Below are 18,182 nucleotides of genomic sequence, written 5' to 3' on the forward strand. Positions count from 1 at the left end.
CAGCCTTAAGATGAAGCATGGCACCTAGGTTGGTGTGGGGGCTCGCCTTACAATTTTATTGAATATTTTGGATCCTATCAACACATACACATGATTTGTTAGGTTGCCTTACAAAACGGATACTTTTCCTGTGGGACAGTTCTCTCATGGGTGCTCTTTTGTTTGTTTAGTTGTCATTGCAAGGGTGCATTTCATGACACCCCACGTCCCTCTGGTGCCACCCCCCATCCTTGACAAGGGATTGGTAGCTCAAACACAGATATCAACAAGCGGTGCCAAACATTGGCAGATCTAGCTTGCATTCTGAATCTGCTCCAGTCAAAAAAAAGATTTACTCTTGTGTGCAAAGCATCTATCAGATAAAGAATTTAAGGAGTCATGATTCAGTGTCTTTTTGAGAAGTAAAATAGTCCCTTGCGCACTGCAATGCAAACACTCCGATGGTAGCAGAATAATACAGCAAACAGCCAATAAATAATGTGAGTGGAGAGTAAAAATACTGTTGAAGGAGACAAGGCCCAACCTACATATATTTTGTATACTTCACAACAGACATATCAGACAGCTGTGCCAGACATAAAAAGGTAAATTATGGGGTCTGGCCTTGTGTACTTTGCACACTGTGTTTTTCTAACCGAGTTAAAGATCGGTATTGTTTCATGTGGCATCGACCAAAAAATGGACTTTGCACTTTTCTATCTTTCGATAGTGGCTCAGTTGAATCCTTCCTTGTATGAATTTAGCATTGTTGGTTTTATGATGACTAAAAAGGTAACGTTGAAACAGTCTAAGTTACAAATATTTCATGTTGAAAGTATGTTTATTTACTGAAATGTAAAGCAGAAATCAGTTTTACCCTTAGGGTCAATGCACACCATGAAACCTATTTTCAGGGCTAGGCTTAGGCCTGAGATGAGCATTAGGTTTAGGTTAATGGCCTTCGAGAAAGAAGAAACAGCAACGGTTAATTTTAATGTTAGCATTAGAATTTAACCATGGCTAGGTATAGGTTCAATGCGTACATTACATGTAGGATTGGCACTGGTACATTAAATCTGTTTTTATTCCATTTTATGAATTTTGAGAAACAGTTCCAGTAATAATTGTATTTTCAGACATTTACATTTCAGTATTTTCTATGTACTGCACTTTATGTATTATGGCCCAACACTTCAGCAGTGAGGTAAAGTGTGGACATGGGTCTTAGTGTTTATACTTTTATTTTTATTTTTTAGAAAAGCTTAAATTTATCTTTGGGAGATAAACAGCAATTCAGAAAAAGATGCACACATTTTCTTCAGGCATCTCTGCAATACTGAGTAAAACTAAAAGTTTAGCAATTTTTTTTTTGATTCAACCTTTCACAAGTGCCTGTTTTGTAACTGTATTTGCTATGCTCAAAACAGTTACAGAAAACATTTTGTTAAAATATGTAAAGAGAAGTAATTTATTACTATAACATGAGCAAAAGAGTGATATTCTGATGTCGGAACTTTTAACCACTTTTAACAGGAAGAAATGCGGTAAAGAGCAACAGGAAAAAATACATAGGGAATAGAGAGTGACGCAAAAGAGAAATGGTTAGGCATGACACTATAATTTCTTTACAGTATGAGGAAACTGAAAGCAAGACTAGTAGATTATGTTATTTTTTAAATAATTTGTATAAAATGTGCTCAAATTCTTAAGTAAACCAGTCCATGTAGGATTAGAAATCACTATATTTTGACAATAACAAGAAAAGCAGTAGATAACCTCTTTCAAAAGCATGAAAACAGATGTGCCAATACAAGAGCATGCTGTCATGCTACATTTCTAGATTAGAAAGCAGTGCAATATATTTGGGAGTAGGAGTGAGGCAGGGAAGAATGAAAATGTCACTTACCCAGTGTACATCTGTTCGTGGCATCAGTCGCAGTAGATTCGCATGTTCTGCAATAGCTCGCCATCTGGTGTTGGGCCGGAGTGTTACAAGTTGTTTTTCTTCGAAGAAGTCTTTCGAGTCACGGGACCGAGTGACTCCTCCTTTTGTCTCCATTGCGCATGGGCGTCGACTCCATCTTCGATTGTTTTTCCCCGCAGAGGGTGAGGTAGGAGTTGAATTGTAGTAATAGTGCCCATGCAATGGAGTGACTAAGTATGCACCTATTTAAGGTTGAGATGATACATATATAAATAATTGAAGGTAACTTCCAAACTGCTACAGGCTCCCGGGGAGGCGGGTGGGCACATGCGAATCTACTGCGACTGATGCCACGAACAGATGTACACTGGGTAAGTGACATTTTCAGTTCGATGGCATCTGTCGCTGTAGATACGCATGTTCTGCAATAGACTAGTAAGCAGTTATTTCCCCAAAAGCGGTGGATCAGCCTGTAGGAGTGGAAGTAGTCTGAAATAATGTCCTTAATACAGCTTGACCTACTGTGGCTTGTTGTGCGGATAACACGTCTACACAGTAGTGCTTGGTGAATGTGTGAGGCGTAGACCATGTGGCTGCCTTACATATTTCTTGCATTGGGATGTTTCCTAGAAAGGCCATGGTAGCACCTTTCTTTCTGGTTGAGTGTGCCCTTGGTGTAATGGGCAGCTGTCGTTTAGCTTTAAGGTAGCAGATTTGGATGCATTTAACTATCCATCTGGCTATACCTTGTTTTGAAATTGGGTTTCCTGCGTGAGGTTTTTGAAATGCAATAAAGAGTTGTTTAGTCTTTCTGATGTTTTTTGTTCTGTCAATGTAATACATTAATGCTCTTTTGACATCTAATGTATGTAGTGCCCTTTCAGCTACGGTATCTGGCTGTGGAAAGAACACTGGAAGTTCCACTGTTTGATTTAGATGGAACGGTGAAATAACCTTTGGCAAAAATTTAGGATTGGTCCTTAGGACGACTTTATTTTTGTGTAGTTGTATAAAAGGTTCCTGTATAGTAAACGCCTGAATCTCGCTTACTCTTGTCAGGGAAGTAATGGCGATGAGAAATGCCACCTTCCAGGTTAGGAACTGTATGTCGCAGGAGTGCATGGGTTCAAAAGGTGGACCCATAAGTCTAGTTAGGACAACATTTAGGTTCCATGAAGGAACAGGTGGTGTTCTTGGTGGTATAATTCTCCTAAGGCCCTCCATGAATGCTTTAATGACTGGTATTTTATATAGGGAAGTTGAATAGGTAGTTTGCAGGTATGCAGATATTGCTGCAAGGTGTATTTTAATGGAAGAGAAAGCCAGGTTAGATTTTTGTAAGTGAAGCAAGTAACCCACTACATGTTCTGGAGTTGTGTGTAATGGTTGTATTTGATTAATATGGCAGTAGCAAACAAACCTCTTCCATTTACTTGCATAGCAGTGCCTGGTGGATGGCCTTCTTGCTTGTTTTATGACTTCCATACATTCTTGGGTAAGTTGTAAGTGCCCGAATTCTAGGATTTCAGGAGCCAGATTGCTAGATTCAGCGATGCTGGATCTGGGTGTCTGATCTTTTGGTTGTGCTGTGTCAACAGATCTGGCCTGTTGGGCAATTTGATGCAGGGTACCACTGATAGGTCTAGCAGCGTTGTGTACCAGGGTTGCCTTGCCCAAGTTGGTGCTATCAATATGAGTTTGAGTTTGCTTTGACTGAGTTTGTTTACCAGGTAAGGAAGGAGAGGGAGAGGAGGAAAAGCGTAAGCAAATATCCCTGACCAGTTCATCCATAGGGCATTGCCTTGGGATTGTTTGTGTGGGTACCTGGATGCGAAGTTTTGGCATTTTGCGTTCTCCCTTGTCGCAAACAAGTCTATCTGAGGTGTTCCCCAGAGTTTGAAATAAGTGTTCAGAATTTGGGGGTGAATTTCCCATTCGTGGACCTGTTGGTGATCTCGAGAGAGATTGTCTGCGAGTTGATTTTGTATCCCTGGTATAAACTGTGCAATTAGGCGAATTTGGTTGTGAATTGCCCAATGCCAAATTTTTTGTGCTAGCAGGCTTAACTGCGTGGAGTGCGTCCCTCCCTGCTTGTTTAGATAATACATTGTTGTCATGTTGTCTGTTTTGACGAGAATGTATTTGTGAACTATTATTGGTTGGAAAGCTTTTAGTGCTTGAAAAACTGCTAGCAGTTCTAGGTGATTGATATGCAGTTTTGTTTGATGTACGTTCCATTGTCCTTGTATGCTGTGTTGATTGAGGTGTGCTCCCCACCCTGTCATGGAAGCATCTGTTGTTATTACGTATTGTGGCACTGGGTCTTGGAAAGGCCGCCCCTTGTTTAAATTTATGTTGTTCCACCATAGAAGCGAGAGGTAAGTTTGGCGGTCTATTAACACCAGATCTAGAAGGTGACCCTGTGCTTGAGACCACTGTGATGCTAGGCATTGTTGTAAGGGCCTCATGTGCAGTCTTGCGTTTGGGACAATGGCTATGCATGATGACATCATGCCTAGGAGTTGTAATACCATCTTTGCCTGTATCTTTTGTGTTGGATACATGCGTTGTATGATGGTGTTGAAATTTTGAATTCTTTGTGGACTTGGAGTGGCTACTCCCTTTGATGTGTCTATTATGGCTCCCAGGTATTGTTGTACCTTGCGTGGCAGAATTTTGGATTTTGTGAAATTGACGGTGAACCCGAGTTTGAAGAGGGTTTGTATGATCTGATTTGTGTGATTTGAGCACTGTATGAACGAATGGGCCTTGATTAGCCAGTCGTCCAAATATGGGAACACATGTATTTGCTGCCTTCTTATGTGTGCAGCGACTACCGCTAGACATTTGGTAAAGACTCTTGGTGCGGTTGTTAATCCGAAAGGCAGTACCTTGAATTGGTAATGTATTCCTTTGAATACGAACCTTAGGTATTTCCTGTGAGATGGGTGTATTGGTATATGGAAATAAGCATCCTTGAGGTCTAAAGTTGCCATGTAGTCGTGTAGTTTTAGCAATGGCAATACTTCTTGTAGTGTGACCATGTGGAAGTGGTCTGATTTGATGAAAGTGTTCACTACTCTGAGGTCTAGGATTGGTCTCAGCGTTTTGTCCTTCTTTGGTATCAGAAAGTACAGTGAGTAAACTCCTGTGTTTATTTGTGTGTTTGGCACTAATTCGATTGCATTCTTTTGCAATAGTGCCTGCACTTCTATCTCCAGGAGATTGGAATGGTGTGTTGTTAAATTTTGTGCTTTTGGTGGTATGTTTGGAGGGAATTGTAGAAATTCTATGCAATAACCATGTTGGATAATTGCTAGAACCCAAGTGTCTGTAGTGATTTCCTCCCATGCTTTGTAATAATGACCTATTCTTCCCCCCACTGGTGTTGTGTGGAGGGGGTGAGTGACATGTGAGTCATTGTTTAGTAGTAGGGGTTTTGGGGCTTTGAAATCTCCCTCTATTTCTAGGGAATTGCCCTCCTCTATATTGTCCCCGAAAACCTCCTCTATACTGTCCCTGGTAAGTGGACGGTGTTGCTTGTGAGGTGCTGGCTTGTGTGCTTTGACCCCGAAACCCCCCTCGAAAGGGCGTTTTACGGAATGTGCTGTAATTCCCTCTGCTCTGCGGGGAGTAGAGTGCGCCCATGGCTTTGGCAGTGTCCGTATCTTTTTTGAGTTTCTCAATGGCTGTGTCCACTTCTGGACCGAACAGTTCTTTTTCATTAAAAGGCATATTGAGAACTGCTTGTTGAATCTCTGGTTTAAATCCAGACGTTCGGAGCCATGCATGCCGTCTGATAGTTACAGATGTATTAATTGTCCGTGCAGCTGTATCTGCAGCGTCCATGGAGGAACGTATCTGGTTGTTGGAGATGGTCTGTCCCTCCTCAACCACTTGTTTCGCCCTATTTTGGAAGTCCTTGGGCAGATGTTCAATGAGATGTTGCATCTCGTCCCAGTGGGCTCTGTCATAGCGCGCAAGTAGTGCCTGGGAGTTCGCGATGCGCCACTGGTTTGCAGCTTGTGCTGCGACTCTTTTACCAGCTGCATCGAACTTGCGGCTTTCTTTATCTGGGGGTGGTGCATCTCCAGATGTGTGAGAGTTGGCCCTTTTCCTAGCTGCTCCTACAACAACAGAGTCTGGTGGCAGCTGTGTAGTGATGAAAACCGGGTCCGTAGGAGGCGGCTTATACTTCTTTTCCACCCGTGGTGTGATTGCCCTACTTTTGACCGGCTCCTTAAATATGTCTTTTGCGTGCCGGAGCATACCAGGGAGCATAGGCAGGCTTTGGTAGGAGCTGTGGGTGGAGGAGAGTGTGTTGAACAAGAAATCATCCTCGACCTGTTCTGAGTGGAGGCTTACGTTATGAAATTGTGCTGCTCTAGCCACCACCTGAGAGTACGCGGTGCTGTCTTCTGGTGGAGATGGCTTTGTAGGGTAGGCCTCCGGGCTGTTATCTGACACTGGGGCGTCGTATAGGTCCCATGCGTCCTGATCTTGGTCACCCTGGCTCATGGTGGTGTGAGCTGGGGAGTGAGATGGAGTTTGTGCTGGTGAAACGTTAATCACGGGCGGAGGAGAGGGTGGTGGTGTAATTCTTTTAACCACTTTTGGTTGTGGTGCTTGTTCCGTCTGGAACTCCAACCTTCTCTTTCTCCTAATGGGGGGAAGGGTGCTTATTTTTCCTGTCCCCTGCTGAATGAAGATACGCTTTTGCGTATGGTCCACATCAGTTGCTTGTAGCTCTTCCTCAAACCTATGCTTTTGCATTTGGGAGGTTAGCGAGTGCTCTTCTGTATAAGAGCCTGAAGCTGGGTCGCTTGCAGTTTGTTTCGGCGTCGAAACTTTGTCTGCGTGTTTTTTCGGCTCCGAGGTGACTTTTTTCCTTTTCGGGGCCGAAACCTCTCGGCGTCGATCTGTTTCGGTGCCGCTGTCTCGGCGTCGAGCCGTGTCCACACCGGTATCTCGGTGTCGAGGCTTGTCTCCAGCACTTTCTCGGTCCCGAGAAGGCTGCGTGCCGGTGTCTCGACCGGAGTCGGACGATCTCGGCACTGTTTTGGCCTTTTTCGGTGCCGACGGTCGGTCACCGAATTTATGGGTCGAGCCATGGCCTGGTGGCAGTGGCGTCCCCTGGGCCTTGTAAATGTTTCTCTGTGTGTTTTTCGACGTCTTACTCACGGTTTGTGTATCGTCGAATCCTTCGGAGTCTGAGTCTTGGATCGAGAAGGTACCTTCCTCCTCCTGTTCCTCGAACTCCCGTCGGGCTGTCGGTGCGGACGCCATTTGAAGTCTTCTGGCTCGACGGTCTCGGAGTGTTTTTCGGGACCGGAACGCACGACAGGCCTCGCAGGTGTCTTCGCTGTGCTCAGGTGACAGGCACAGGTTGCAGACCAAGTGTTGGTCTGTGTAGGGGTATTTATTGTGGCATTTGGGGCAGAAACGGAACGGGGTCCGTTCCATCGGCGTTCCTCAGCACGCGGTCGGGCCGACCAGGCCCCGACGGAGGATCGAAAAACTACCCCGAAGGGCACCGGAGCTCTTCGATCTTCGATGCGGTGTTGAATCTAAGTACGCCGATCCCGAACGCAACAATACCGACGAAAATCTTCCGAAATTAACTATTTTTTCCGTTCCGAAACTCGGAGCGACAGGAACACGTCCGAACCCGATGGCGGAAAAAAAACAATCGAAGATGGAGTCGACGCCCATGCGCAATGGAGACAAAAGGAGGAGTCACTCGGTCCCGTGACTCGAAAGACTTCTTCGAAGAAAAACAACTTGTAACACTCCGGCCCAACACCAGATGGCGAGCTATTGCAGAACATGCGTATCTACAGCGACAGATGCCATCGAACATTAAGTTAGACACCTGGATTCGGCAAGAGCACACTAAAAACGCCATTCACTATTCACAGGTGTCTTACATTTCTAAAATGTAAGTTTTACAACTACAAGAAATCTGATCAGTAGTACAAAACCTGAATATTGCTGTTTTCAGTGTTAGCCCGCCGTCTTCCTTCCACACGAGAGATTGAAGTCTGTCCAATAACATCTATGGCAGTAGTCATTTTCCTACTATTTAATGATGAGGAATATCCAGAATCATATCCAAGTTTCTCTGGAACACTTCAACAGAGAATGAAAAAATGTCAGGTATTAATAACACTGAACAACATAACAAACTGAAGAATACGAAAATGTTGATGACAAACTGAATTCTTCCAAAACAAAACTATTTCTAACACAAAGTTAATGAGTGTTTAAATCTGTAAAAGAGTACAAAATACTAAGCATCTCTATTCGATTAGAAACATGTCTCTTGTAAACGCACAAAGGTGGTGGAAAAAAAAAAAGGAGTATCAAAGGTTAATCTATTTACTAAGTGTAAGAGCTTCTGCTAGTTCCTTGACTCAAGACACCTATTACATTCATTACATAAGCAAAAATAAAGAATATGCAGTAGGAAAATGCCTCTTTTGGCATTGTTACCTGCAACCTTTTGCCTGATATCTGATTCTAACTTGACTGGGTGTGTGTTGGGACCCAGCTAACCAGGCCCCAGTACCTAGGTTCTTTCCCTAAACTGTACTATTGCTCCCACAATTGGTGCACCTCTGGCACAACTCTAAGTCCCCTGTAAAAGGTACCAGTGGTGCCACAGGCCTTGTCACCAGGGAGGGGGAGTGTGAGGGCTGCAGCATGCATGGTGCCACCCTAAGAGACCCCTCACCAAACACATGCACACTGCCATTGCAGACTGTGTGCTCTGGTACACATAATAAAGATAAGAGTCAACATGGCACCCATCCCTGAGTGTCATGCCTACAAACACTGCCTTTGGAATGGGTAAGTCACACCTCTAGCACTATACCACAGGTGAGGGCATGGCTGCATGAGCAATATGCCCCTACAGTGTATAAGTCCATTCTTATACATTGCAAGTGTAGTGAAGCCATATTGAGTACATGGGGTAGTAGTTTGTCACTACGACCTCCACAGTTCCATGATAGATTTACTGAATGCTAAGGAGTTCGGACTCAAACTTCTCAGCTTTATAAACCCACACTCACTGATGCCAGTGTTGGATTTATTAAAAAATGCACATGTGCCCCCTCTCCCCAAAGGGAGTGGCCATATGAAGGGTGTAGTCACCCTTAAGGTTATCAGCCATTGGCTACTGCCCTCCTGCCTCTGCATCGCCCCTAAATTAAGTATTCAGGGGCACCTCTGAACCTTGTTCCTAAGCTTCCTGGCGACCTAATGAAGGACCGAAGAGCTGCACCAACAGTGAAGACTACATAGGACAACTGACTTGGCCCCAGACCTATACACTCTGTCTGCAGCTTCAAGACTCCTGCTACAAAAAGACAACTCATCCTGCAGGCCCAGCAACCTCTACAAACCCTCGGAGGACTACCTGCCTTCCCCAAAGACCAAGAACACCCGCTCTGCAGCGGAAACCTCCGGCCCGAGCCCAGGTGGCCCACCAGCCCAGTGAAAGTCCCCCAGCGATTCCAAACCCAAATCCACAGAGGGCTGACCACTCCTGGCCAGCACGATGATGCCTGCAGCCTCAACTTGAAGGATTCCCCCTGACCACGATCAGCTCCAGTAAAGACTCGGCATCCGTAGCCCCCAGGCCTTGGGGAGCCCAACCGATGGCAACCCTGGCGTCCAGTGTCATCTCAACTTGCCTGCCCAGCCACCGGTCTCCTCCTTCCAGCTCCCTGGTCGGAGCCTGCAGCCTCTTTGTGAAACCAACGATCTCCACTGCTTTGCACTGGGCACCCGAGACTGTGTTTTCACCCTGCACCCGGCCACCACAGTGCCGCTTGTACTGTATGTTTGGTGCTGCCTTGTGCCCATCCCCGTTCTGATCTAAACTCTCAGGGCCTGTGTCCTGAATCCACCGGTACTCACCTGTAACCTGTGCATTTGTGATTGCCCCAAGTCTCCATTGGTGTCTACCGGGCACCCAACACCATCTTTGACTGCTGCACTCGGCTACCCACGTGCTGCTGCTGGTGCAACCTTGGTGCCTCCTTGAGCCTTGCAATCACAAAGATTGGAATAGTAAGTCGAGCACTTACCTGTAAATTGTGATTCTGTTTTCATCCCATAAGATTGTGCTGCATTCACTACTTTTGCCATTGAAAAGTATTGCTATCTGAAAAGTACTTCCACTGCTAATTTTCCCCCAAAGTCCTACAGTTATTTGAAAGTGTTACAGCTGTACTTGCCTGCAACTGAGATTGCTTTGGTTCTAAAATAAAAACAGAGGAATTTTATACAAACATTGGACTGGAGTTAGTCATTGAGTGTGTGCCTCATTTCTTGACTGTTGCACAACAAATGCTTAGCACTACACTCTGATAAGCCTAACTGCTCGCCCACACTACTGTAAAAGAGAGCATTAGTATTATCTGTTTTAGCCTCTGGGGATCCACTAGACCCTGTGCATACTATGCCTTACTTTGGTATAGTCTATACAGAGCCAGCTTCCTACATATGCTACTTACCCTTTAAACATTTATTTGTAACGTATAGTGACGTATTTATATATGCTTAGCATACTCCTGCCATCTAGTGTTGGGTTCGGATGCTTGCAACATGTTGTTCTTTGAAGAAGTCTTTATAGTCACAAGGTAAAGGGACTCATCCTACAGTCTCTATTACGCATGGTCATGGGCTCATTTGTTAGATTGTATTTTGGTTTATTGAGTGAGCTTAGGAAAGGAGCAGTAGAGTAACAGTAAAGATGAACATTCAGGTAAAGTTTAGATAAGGGTGAGTGTTTTAGTAGAGAGGTGTGTACGTAAGCCTTTAGCATCCCAGGAGGAGGGTGGGTGCATATGCATCTATGGCACTACACGCTACAAATAGATCCTTACAGTGTAGATAACATATTATATCCGTAGCATGTGTTGGCCATAGATACATATGCATAGCATCGATTGTAAAGCAGTGCTCCCTAAAAAGCGGAGCCTAGCCAATGGTTGACAAAGATGTCTGAAAAAGTGTTTGCAATACAGCTTGACCAACTCTAGCTTGTTACGGAGGTAAGACATCAACACAGTAGGGTTTTGGTAATGTATGTGGGTTATTCCTTGTAGCTGCTTTACACATATCTGCTAGTGGAATATTCCCTAGGAAAGCCATAAAGGCTCCCTATTTGCGTGTACAGTGAGATCTTGAAGCAGCAGGTAGCAACTGCTTTGCTTTGTGATAGCAAGTTTGCGTACACGTTATTATCTATCTTGGTATTCCTGCTTTAGAAATAGGTGAACACTTTTGTGGGTCTGAAAAAGCAATGAAACGTTGTTGTGTTTTGCAGAAGGGTTTTGTTCTCTTGATTCAGTACATTAGTGCTCATTTAACATCAAGGGTGTGTAGAGCTCTTTCCGCTACTAAGTCTGGTTTAGGAAAGAATACAGATAGCTCAATGATCTGGTTTACATGAAATGCGGAAACCACTTTAGGGAGAAATTTGAGGTTTGTTCTTTGTGCTAATTTATTTGGAAGAAAGGTACTTCCAGAGTGAGAGCTTGGAGTTCACTTATTTGTCTAAGATATGTTATAGCCATCAAGAATGCTACCTTCCATTTGAGGAGCTATAGATCACATGAATATTGCGGTTAAAAAGTGGACCCATAAGCCTGGTGAGAACTATATTACGGTTCCAGACTGGTGCTGGTGGGATGGACGGATGAATGACTTTTCAATCCTTCCATACAGGATTTAATTACAGGAATTGTAAACAAAGATGTGTTGTCTGTATGAGAGTGCTGCTAAGTGCAGTCTAATAGAGGGTTACACAAGGCCCGATTGTTGCAATGGGAGTAGCTAACAAACATGATCTTCTCGGGAGGAGAAAGTTGCTAGATTTGTTTTGCAGTGGAGTAGTGAGCAAACCTTTTCTATCTGGCTGTGTAACATGCTTGTGTGGTAGGCCCGAAAGCTTGTTTTTGAATGGTCATACATTCTTGTGTAAGTTTGAGGTATCTGAATTTAGACTTCAGGAGCCAGATCATTAGATTCGGCCGTTTGGGGTTGGGGTGTGTGACCCTTCCCTGCTCCTGAGTAGGAGGCTGTGGCTGCTTCTTGTGTGGCACAACCATTAGTTGTAATAGTGCTGTGAACCACACTTCTCAAGCCCATGTTGGGTCTATTAGGATTTAGAGTGAGGGATGTTTGTGTGATCTTTTGTGGAAAAAGCATACACGAATACCCCTGACCAGCTGATCCACAGGACATTGGCTTTGGACTGTGGATGAGAATCTAGAGGCGAAGCTTTGGCATTTTGGGTTCTGTCGTGTCGCAAAGAGCTCCATCTATGGGTTTCCCCACTGCTGGAAATATGAGTGGAGCAATGTTGTGTCCATTTCCCACTCATGTACCTGCTCTTGCATTCTGCTGAGCATATCTGCAAAGTCATTGTTCCATCCCTGGTAGGTATTCTGCTAGGAGGGAGACGTCGTGATGTATGGCCCAGTGCCATATGTGCTCCGCTATGTGGGAGAATTAAATGGAGTGTGCGCCCCCTTGTTTTTGGATGTAGTACATAACATGTTGCCGATGCTGACTAGAACCACCTTGTGTTGAAGATGTTGTTAAAGAGCTTTGGAAGCAAACTGAACTGCAAGAAGCTCTAGGTGATTGATGTGTAGATATTTCAGAGATTTGAGACCACTGGCCACACACTGAGATATTGCATATGCTCCCCCTAATCATGTATGGATGCATCTGTTGTAATGGTCAATTGCGGGACTGAGGCATTGAAGGACAGACCCTGCAAAAGATTGTTGTTCCACTGCAGACAGCGATGTGTCCCTGGTCCTACCAACACTAGATCTAGTAGATGCCCCTCTGTTTGAGTCCATTATGATTGGAGGCACAGTTGAAGTGGGCACATGGGCAGACGTGTGTGAGACTCTGTAGAGATACATGAAGCCATCACCACAAGGCTCTTCACTGTTTTGACTGAGTCGACGATGAGGCTGAAAAAGAGACAATGCTAGTTGGAACTTCTGAACTCTTGCAGGACTAGGAGAGGCTTTGGCTGAGATGGAGTTCAGGGTTGAGCCAAGGAATAGTTCCACTTGTAAAGGAAGAAGGTGAGATTTTGTTGTATTGAGTGTGAAGCCCAACTTGTGTGGAAGGTTGATTACCTTCTGAGTGTCCTGCAGACATCGCTGTTTGCAGCCACTCTTGATCAGTCAATTGTCTAGGTATGGGAACACGTGTGTGCCCCCTACTGCCCTTCCGAGATGAGCTGCTACCACTGTGAAGCATTATGTGAATACTCTTGGTGCAATAGTTACTCCAAATGGCAACACAATGAATTGGTATTGTTATTCACTTACTTGAAAACGAAGGTAACGTCAATTCGGCTGGATGTATTGGAATATGGAAATAGGCGTCTGAGAACTATGGCTGTCATGCAGTCTCTTTGCTATAGCAATAGTATTACTTCTTGGAGTATTAACATGTGGAAGTGAGCTGACAGGATGTACTTGTTCAGTGGTCTGATTCTTATACAGACCTTAAAGTAATGTCTTTATTTGGAATGAGGCAGTAAAGCGAGTACAGCCTGTGTCCTTGGTGTTGTGTTGGGACCAGCTCTATGGCCTTTTTTTGAAGCAGAGCTTCAATTTCCTGTTGTAGGCGTGACAGATGTTCTCTTGACATAGCGTATGTTCGTGGGGGAGGAGTATTGGGAGGTGGAGACAGGAGTTTGAGATAATATCCATCTTTTATAATAGGAAGGACCCACTGATTTGATGTCATTTGTACCCTATCTGCGTGGTTGTCCTGTAGTCGTCCCCCTGCTGGTGTGAAATGTGGAGGCGTAGAGTCACGGTTTGGTGGAAGTGGTCTCTTTGGAAGCGGATCCACAACCTGTCTCTATTGCCTTTGTACTGTGACTTGTAGTTAAGCCCCTTGGGTGGACTCAGAGGAACTCTCTGGTTTTTGAGCAGTGGCTGCGTCTGTGGAGGTGCTCGTCTTTGATGCCCCTATATAATGGACTCTTTAAAAGGGACCCCTTTGGCGTATGTCTGTAAGGGACCCACAGCCTTTGTTGTATCTGTGTCTTTCATAATTTTCTCAAACATTGCATCTACCAATGGACAAAGGAGATGCTCCTCATTGAATGGCAAATTTTGTAGATGTTGCTGTACATCAGGCTTGAAGCCAGAAGCTCTAAGCCATGTGTGGCACCTGTTAATGATGCTGGTGTTAATCTTCCTTGTGCTTGTGTCTCCTGCATCTAAGGCACATTGAATGGTAGCATTAGTTATGATCCTTCCTTCCTCTACCAGTTCTGCCCCTCTCTGCTATACTGGTCAGGGAGGATGCTGGAGTAATTCTTGCATTTAATCCCATTGTGCCCTGTTGTACCTAGAGAGTCCTACTGAATTTGTTATCCTGAGGTGTTTGGCTGCTTGTGCTGCTACAAGCTTTCCCACTGTGTCGTACTTCTTGTATGGGGGAGCATTGCCCGTCCCCTGTGAAGTGACCTGTTTTTTGGCAGTAGGTACCACCAGAGAATCAGGAGGAACATTCACCTTAGTATAAGTTGGGTCAGATGGAGAAGGCTTATATATTTTTTTCCAATGCTTGGGGATCAGACCTATGATTTAACGGGTGGCTTAAAGATTTAGGTTGTAGGATTAACCATGCCCTTTACCATTGGCAAGACTTGTACTGTACGCTGAAAGCTGGATAGCATTTCTATGAGGAAATTATCCTCATATTCTAGTGTGTCCATATTTTACTTAAGGTAGTGTACTGCCCTGCGCAGGACTTCATGGTAAGTTGTGTTGTCTGGTGGGGTGGGTTAATAGGGGTAAAGGTCAGTGTTAGTATCATCTTACGAGTTTATATCATAGTCATCCCATGCTTCGCCAACATCTTCAGGGTCACCCGGAGGATCTGGAAAATATGGTGCTTCACAAGGGTCAATATGATCCCCTGCGGTATACTCCCTAAAAGACGATGGTGTGGGTGATCCCCACGAGTGAGAGTGAGGGGACTGTTGTAGTAACGATGGATGAGTCGGAGGTTTAGCTGGTGTTGGCAGCAGAGGTACAATAGGTGGTAGAGGAGAGGGTTTAGGCAATGGAGGAGTAGGAGGGGGAGGAGGTGGGAGTTGAGGAACAGTATGGAGCTAGTACCCCATGTCTTTTGTTTTTTTCGTGGCCTCTTTTGTGGTCCCCGCAACCATGAAAACTATGCACATTTTTTTTTTCCCTCTTAGGGAGCGTGTATGTTGGACTAGAGGAGGTGTTGTAACAACTCTTCCAGTGTCCAGGTTAATAGACAAGTTATTTACCTTAGGTAACGCCTTATTTGGTAGAGACAATATCTAGCTGCAGATTCCTTACCTTAGAATAACCCTCAGGCGTCAGTCTAGATCCGGGGATTTTTCTCGAGCAGTACCCCTGCGCGCCGTTAGGTGGCGTCGATCAGCTCCACGTCCATCGTCAGTGTCATCCACGCCAGATACGACGTTGTTGGTCTTATATAGGAGCCACCCCTGTGTGCGGATGTAAGTTTCTTTTCACGACTATACACGCCAGAAGCGCAGAGCCATGAAGAACACTCACTACTGGTGCGTCAAAACTAGAGCTCTAAAAGGGGAATCCCTGTCCCTAGAAATCAGTTCACAGAATGGGAAGGACTGGTCGGTCGGTAAGGAATTTGCAACTAGATATTGTCTCTTCCAGACAAGGCATTACCGAAGGTAACTTGTCCATCTGATAGAGACATCTAGTTACAGATTTCTTACCTTAGAATAGGTATCCAAGCAATACCTTCCCCGGAAGTGGATCAGCAAACTAAAATCACCCAACAATGTCCTGCAGGACAGAACAGGCAAAATGCCCATCCCTACGGACCTGACTGTTTGGTAAACGTGTGCAGGGATGCCCACCTTTCCACCAGACAGATATTGAGGACTAATGCAGTGGTTTCAGCTTTATTTCTGGTAGAAGCACACAAGCCTTCAGGGAGTTGCTTCTTAGCCAATGCGCATCACATTTTAATGCAGAGTATGCCCCATCTGGAGATGGTTTTCTTCTGCACTTCCCGACCTTTCTTCACACCCTGATAACCAATAAAGAGGTGATTATATACTGGGAACTCTTTGGTACGATCAAGGTAGAACTCCAACGCTCTTTTTGTATCCAGGTGGTGGAGTCTCTCCTCTTCCTTAGAAGGATGTAGGGCAACGGAAAAAGTAGGTATGGGGACGGATTGGCCTACATGGTAGGGCGTAACCACTTTCCAAAGAAAGGAGGCCTGTGTGCGAAGCACCCCTTTGTCAGGATATATTTAAAGGTAGGGTGGCTTAGATGGCAATGTCTGCAGCTCACTCACCCTGCAGGCAGATGTAATGGCCACAAGGAAGGCTGTTTTCAAAGTGAGAAGTCTTAGAGGACAATTGTGGAAGAGGCTTGAAAAGAGCACACATCAGGAAAGTGAGAACCAATTAAAGTCCCATTGGGGCATAATGAATGGGGAAGAAGGAAACATAAGAGGAATGCCTTTAAGGAACCTATGTACAATAGAAGATTTATACAAAGAAGGCTGATCAGGCTGCCATAGGAAAGCAGAGATTGAAGGCAAATAACCTTTGAGACTGCCCAAAGCAGAGCCCTGCTGGGCCAACAAAATTATAAACAACTGTACGTCAAAGAGAGGGGGTCAACAGATTTGTCTGTGCACGGTGTCACAAATTTCATCCAACAACAGGGTATACTGTTTTGGTGGAGGGATGTCTTGCTGCCAAGATAACGTTACAGATTTCGGGCGGAAAGTAAAAAGCTGTCAACTACCACGCTCAATCTCCACGCAAGAGAGCAGATACCTGACAGTTTCGGGTGGAGAACCCTCCCCTGCTGCTGCAACAGAAGATACTCCCAAAGGGGCAGTCTGATCAGAGGATCGATGGCCATGCTCAATAGCTTGTGATGTCAGACTCTTTGTGCCCAATCCGGAGCCACAAGGATTAATTGGGTCCAGTCACTCTTGATGATCTTGAGAACTCTGGGCTTCCACTCAAGACGAAAAGCATCACCAAGTGAGTGCTGCCTTGGAAACTCCAACGCGCAATAGTGCTGACATTGCAAATTCTCTGAGGAGGCGAACAGAACTAATCAAGGCTCTCTCCGCTAATGAAAGAGACCTTGCGCCACTTCTAGATGGAGATGTCATTTGCTATCGACCAAGCATTGTGGGCTGAATTTGTCCGCTCTGACATTCAGAGAGCCTACCAGATGTTGAACATCCAGGGATATGCCCTGCTGTACAGTGTTGCAGAGCCACGACCCCACTCCGCCCTGCTTGTTCCACACAGCAGTGGTGTTGTCCGTGAACACCTGCACTATCACTCACTCAGAGCTCCAACATGATATTCAGTCCGGACTCCACCAGAGACCAGATGCCTCTGATCTCCGCCTCTGTGAGGTGGCTGCCCCATCCCAGCAGTGACACATCCATCACTACTGTCAGGTATGGTTGGGGAAGAGAGAGAAAGATCTGCCTCTGACCCAATCGCAGTTCGTTAGCCACCACTGTAGATCTTGCGCAGTTCCCTTTGAGATCTGGACCATAGCAGAGAGATTCCCCTGATGCTGTGCCCACTGGAACTTCAGGGCTCACTGCAGAGCCCACATTTGCCATCTGGCATGTGTCACCAGCAGGATGCAGGAGGCCTTGAGGTCCAGCAGCCTCAAAGTCATTCTCACCGAAATCCAGGACAGAGGCTGAAACATTGGTATCAAAGCCAAAATATCCTAGACCCACCACACAGGAGGATAAGCCAGAAAGTGCACTGTGTCCAGAACAGCTCAGATGAAAGGGGGCATCTGACAGGGATTCAGGTGTGACTTCAGCATGTCTATAGTGAACACCAGCGAATTCAGGAGGTTCGCCGTAGTCGGGAGGTAGGAGACAGCCTGGGGTGAGTTCGCCTTCAGTAGCCAGCGTCGAAACAGGAGAAGACTGAAACCCCCTGATCTGCACAAATGAGCTGCTACCATCGCCATCACCTTGGTGAACACCAGAGGGATGCTGGTAAGGCCAAAGTGGAGCACAGTGAACTGAAAGTGCTCATGGCCTACCGTGAACCGAAAGTAACGTCTGGGGCTAGCAGGACGGGGATATGGAAATAAGCATCCTGCAAGTCCAATGCTACCAACCAGTCTCCTGGGTCCAGGGCAGATAGAACCTGCGCCAGAGTAAACATTTTGAACTTCTCCTTCTTAGGAAGAGA

General features: G+C 45.4%; 1 protein-coding gene across 6 annotated transcripts in view; it reads right to left on the reverse strand.

The window, feature by feature from the left end:
• The window catches only part of FIP1L1 (factor interacting with PAPOLA and CPSF1), a 510,903-nt gene that overhangs the window by 158,722 nt on the left and 333,999 nt on the right, over positions 1–18,182 (reverse strand). For all 6 annotated transcript variants that reach the window (XM_069201295.1, XM_069201279.1, XM_069201288.1 and 3 more), the window contains one exon: positions 7,885–8,032. In XM_069201295.1, the coding sequence (XP_069057396.1) occupies positions 7,885–8,032 (148 nt within the window). The remainder of the gene's footprint in view (positions 1–7,884; positions 8,033–18,182) is intronic.

The sequence above is a fragment of the Pleurodeles waltl genome, chromosome 1_2 (assembly GCF_031143425.1).
Source record: "Pleurodeles waltl isolate 20211129_DDA chromosome 1_2, aPleWal1.hap1.20221129, whole genome shotgun sequence".
NCBI classification, from domain to species: domain Eukaryota; kingdom Metazoa; phylum Chordata; class Amphibia; order Caudata; family Salamandridae; genus Pleurodeles; species Pleurodeles waltl.